The sequence below is a fragment of the Colius striatus genome, chromosome 10 (assembly GCF_028858725.1).
Source record: "Colius striatus isolate bColStr4 chromosome 10, bColStr4.1.hap1, whole genome shotgun sequence".
NCBI classification, from domain to species: domain Eukaryota; kingdom Metazoa; phylum Chordata; class Aves; order Coliiformes; family Coliidae; genus Colius; species Colius striatus.
Genome location: NC_084768.1, coordinates 22,084,594 through 22,089,373, shown reverse-complemented (window position 1 = coordinate 22,089,373; position 4,780 = coordinate 22,084,594). Strand labels below are relative to the sequence as shown.

The 4,780-nt window shown below is 39.1% G+C and overlaps 1 protein-coding gene across 1 annotated transcript; it reads left to right on the top strand.

Annotated features, from left to right (window-relative positions):
- Window positions 1-897: 897 nt before the first annotated feature.
- Window positions 898-4,002, top strand: PDC (phosducin). The gene is made up of 3 exons (XM_010205906.2): window positions 898-958; window positions 2,647-2,807; window positions 3,475-4,002. The coding sequence occupies exons 1-3, from the start codon at window positions 898-900 to the stop codon at window positions 4,000-4,002; spliced, it is 750 nt and encodes a 249-aa protein (XP_010204208.1).
- The last annotated feature ends 778 nt before the right edge of the window (window positions 4,003-4,780 follow it).

Below are 4,780 nucleotides of genomic sequence, written 5' to 3'. Positions count from 1 at the left end.
GACTTCTCCTCTTTGGTATATCCTCATGAAACTCCTCTCAAGAAAGCTGCAGGATCCCAAGAACATTTACTGTGACTTTCAGGAAACAGTAGAAAAGCCTGACTCTGAGATCTCGAAAATTTGTCCAAGCCCTCGTGGGAAAACATGATGGGGAACTTCCCTCAAAGAACAATGGTTCTATTTCACCCCTCAAAATCTCCCTAAATGGTGTTGCTTGAGTACTGCTGTATTGCAGTGCCCTGTGATTGCACTTCGGTTTGCCTTATTAATAGAACAGGTAGGACAAGAAAGTGATTTTGATTTACAATGCTCATATTTTTTTCTGTTTTGCAATAAACAAGGCCCAATCAGTACAAGCAGTCTAGCTCCAGGGTGTTCAGAAGTCTCTTGCCCAAGAGGTTCAGGTATTTGGCTTCATCTTCTGTATGAGAAACAGGTAGTTTAGGCAACCCTTAAAAATAAATACTTGCAACACTTGGGAAATTAATAGGTTCCTTGTTCCAACGGGGATTAAAGAGAAAAAAAAAAACAAATAAAGAAATTGTTCACTGCACATTCCCATTGCAGAAAGTTTTACAACCACTATTGCACATCGTGTGCCCAATATTCTCCAACGACTGGGAAGGAACAGTATAATGAAGAGATTCTCGCCTAGGTGCTTTCAGTAAGAATCTGGCCAGACAGCTTTTAAAAGAGACTGACATATATATCCTAATTCACTTTTTATGAGACCATGAGAAGCTCTACAATTATCATGTGTATTCTGATCTTCACTGATACCTAACAGCTGCAGGAAATTTCATACTGCATTGTACCTGCTGTAAGTATATTCCCTTCCCTCTCCTGTTATTAACTGTTCTTTTTGAACTTGCAGCATCTTCTACTCCAGCCACCAAAATGGAAGAAAATGCCAATGCCAGCTTTGAAGAAGATTTTGAAGGACAGGCAACACACACAGGCAAGGACACTCACTGTGGGATTTTTTTTTTTTTTCCTATAAGTGACTCCCCGTTCACTCAGGAAACCCAAAATTCAAGCACAACCAATTGCTTTGTCCAAACTCTGCCACAGAAAAGTAGGCTCCAAAGACAAGAATGTATTCTGGAGTACGCGATACCCCTCATGGAAGTGCAGATAACACCAGACTGATCTTTGTGACAAAGCTCCTCATACTGGAAGCAAATGTCAAACAGAAGACACCTGACGAAGCCACCAAAAGCAAAGGCCCAACACAGCTCTTGTCAGTTTATTCTTTCAGCTGTGGACAATGGCCTTTCTTCTTCTAGGGAAAAGAGGAGAAAACTAACAGCAACAAAAACCACACTCACACACTAGAATTGGGTTATATGGTTTGACTATAAAGGCTGAATTATTTTTTCGTTCATATAAAAGGAACATCAGTGTTAAAAGTGAACCTATAAATCCTTTTGGCAAACGCAGCATAGCATTTAAAAGCATCCTTCTCAAAATCACAATTCTTTTTAATCCAGCACTCAATCACCATGACTTTTACAAGCACTGACATTGTATTACACTCTGCAGACAGGTATCACTTCAATCCACCCCACCAACAGGTAACAGTATGGCAATTATCCCCTCCCTGTGCTCCAAGGGCTTCTTTTTCTTTGTGTCACAGTAAATGTAACTCTTGTAATAACTCCTTCTGGGGTTCTTTCCTAACTAGCTTTGCTTCTCTTGGCTAAGATATCTATATATCTCTTTTAAGGACCCAAACGTAAGATACTACATCCATACCTAGATTTGAAAATAGCTTTGGAAATAAGGTTATTTTACTGTTATCACTATGCCAACAGGTTCAGGCTCATTCTCTCCTTGGAACGTTGTTTACAAAAGATCAGGTCACCTTCCCTTTTCACTGAGAGGTGCAGTGCCTTTATCCATCACTTTGAAATGTTGATATTTAATCCAAACTACAATCTTGGCACTTGGAAACACCACATCTCTCTCCTGAGAGGGAGAGTTGCTTACCCAGCATCTTCTCATTTTTCCATAGAAATAAACTTCACCTTTGAATTACTAAAATATTCCTTGTTTTTGTTTTATAATCTAACATGCTGATTAAAATGTTTCATTTTGAAAAACACCACTGGAATTTTTTTTTTCCTTTTCAAAATGTAACTGCTGTAAATCAACCAGCTCCCAGACCTGCATTCCAACCAGAACTATCATGGTGTTTGCCTTACAGGTTACTCTGCCAGTGCAACAGGTATGGGTCTATAAAAAATAAAATAAAATTATCATGTCTTGTATTCTTAATTTTACTGCAAGTCCTTAGGCATGCTATGCATTGAAACACTGTCTATAGAGAAATGCAAATACACTTCCACAAAACGCTAGGTTTTGTCAACAACTCAGTTTTAACAGGTTTTGACATGCTTATCCTTGTTAACTACTTCTGTAGAACCAGATCACTAAAGCTACCCAGCTTAATAGAAAAAACCCTCTTTCTTTTGGAGGCCAATGGAACACATTGGTCCCGAAGTGCTGGTTTTCAGCACTCCTGAGGAATGCTCTGGAAGGAAGAGCAGACAAACTGGCACAGAAGGAAAAAACAGCAAAGATCAGAAACTTGTTAAGACTGTATCTTGTTGCAGACAGTTTCTCATCTAACTTCATCTCTTGTAGGGCCCAAAGGCGTGATCAATGACTGGAGGAAGTTTAAATTAGAAAGCGAAGACAGAGACTCCTTATCCTTGAGCAAGAAAGAAATTCTTAGACAAATGTCTTCACCACACAGATCTTTCAGTAAAAATGATAAGGACACCAGACAGAAATTCTGTCGTAAGGTAAGTAAAATAAATTAATTCTGATTCTATGTAAAACATACTGGTTATAAACCAAAAAATCCTAAATTTACAAGATTCAATTCCTTTGCAAGTTAGCAGAGCTCACACAATATAGACAGAACAAATCCATGTGGAATCCATATATCTAGTCCTCTCTCAAGCAAAGTCTAACCAGTAAAATAGCAGTAAATGCAACCATATATCACACAAGACAGAATTTGGTCTTTCTTCCTCCCTCCCCAGACTCAATGCTCTATCCTTGTTTAAGGCAATGGAAAACTTTTAACATGTTTAAATACCTATAGTCAGCATAGAACTCTGGGCCTGAATGTCACTCAGTAACATTTACCAGTTCTGAAAAAGGGGGGGAAGCAAAACTGGAAAAAAAAACAGGAATTAAACTTTGACCCCACCACACTCACTGGCAAAACTCCCGCCAACTCTGGAAGATACAGAAGTTTTTGCCAAATATGGCAACTATCTTCAATACCATCATGTTGACATGCAAGGGTTGAGAAAGAATCTTCACCTGTCTAACAAAGGGACCTTCCAGTGACACTGTAGGAAGTGACTGCTCTTCTGGCTAAGCTTTCAATCTGATATTCTTTAGACAATAACTAAGTCTCTTCCACTTATTCATATAATAACATTCTCTCAATATTCACAGATGAGCATGCAGGAGTATGAGCTAATTCATGGTGAACAAGAAGATGAAAGTTGCCTACAAAAGTACCGCAAACGCTGCATGCAGGATATGCACCAGCGGCTGAGTTTTGGGCCGAAATATGGTTACTTATGTGAGCTGCAGAATGGGGAACAGTTCCTGGAAGCCATCGAGAAAGAACGTAAAACCACCACTGTCATTGTCCACATTTATGAAGATGGCATCAAGGGCTGTGAGGCCCTCAACAGCAGCTTGGCCTGCCTGGCAGCCGAGTACACCACTGTCAAGTTCTGTAAGATCAAGGCCTCCAACACGGGGGCTGGAGACCGCTTCTCAAACGAAGTGCTTCCCACTCTACTCGTCTATAAGGGTGGTGAGCTTCTGAGCAATTTCATTAGCATTTCTGAACAATTCAATGAGGAGTTTTTCGCTGCGGATGTGGAGTCTTTCCTAAATGAGTATGGGCTGCTACCTGAAAGGGAGCTTCCAGCACTGGGAAATGGAAATATGGATGAGCAAGATGTTGAATAATTAAGAGAGCCATAGTCCTCACTGTTTCACTTTCCTCTTCAATATGTTGTGAATCAATCTCAGTAACACCCATCTCATTTAGAGAAGGCTGTCTTTGCTAACTTGTTTGTAAAATACACATATACAAAAATTGCTTAACTGTTAGTATGGAAATTTCACTTAAAACATATACAACTGGCAATCCTGTACATAATTATTTCTATGCCAGCCACAAGTAGGAGACAATACTGGTCATCTCCAAGAAATAAAAAAAATGACTTAAAATTGAGGGTCCACACCTGTCTCCATGAAGCATATCAACTTCATTCCAAGAGGAACAGGACTGATTCATTCCTCTGTACACATAAAATGCCATCTCTGTGCTCTGGAGTTATGGCGAGTCCTGGCTCCTCAAATTAATTCCTACCAACTTCAGTAAGAATAAGATCTCCCTCAGCAGTTTTAAGGACAAATAGCCCACAGTTATTTCACTCCTAAAGGCTTAGGTACTTAGGACATTATACTTCTGCATCTAACTTTTGATATACAAGAAAATACAGAAGTTAGCTCAGAGTTTCTGTAAGATTACCATCCAAACAGCTAACATAGACACATTATCAGCTAATTTCAGTTCACTGTTGCTCCATATTTTGAACAGTAATACTTAAAATGTCTGCAAGTTACTGAAAAAGTATACTGTGTTTATGTAATAATGCTGAATAAAGCTTAACAGCTCTCAAAATCTGCTATTGGAAGTGTGAAATATATTTGTAGTACATAACCTTGACCTCAAAAACAT

Excerpts from the sequence above, each read along its gene's own strand:
- PDC (XM_010205906.2), top strand. The coding sequence starts at position 898 with ATGGAAGAAAATGCCAATGCCAGCTTTGAAGAAGATTTTGAAGGACAG. Across the intron at positions 959-2,646 it reads AGGACAGGCAACACACACAG|GGCCCAAAGGCGTGATCAAT; the intron begins GCAAGGACACTC and ends CATCTCTTGTAG. Across the intron at positions 2,808-3,474 it reads GACAGAAATTCTGTCGTAAG|ATGAGCATGCAGGAGTATGA; the intron begins GTAAGTAAAATA and ends CAATATTCACAG.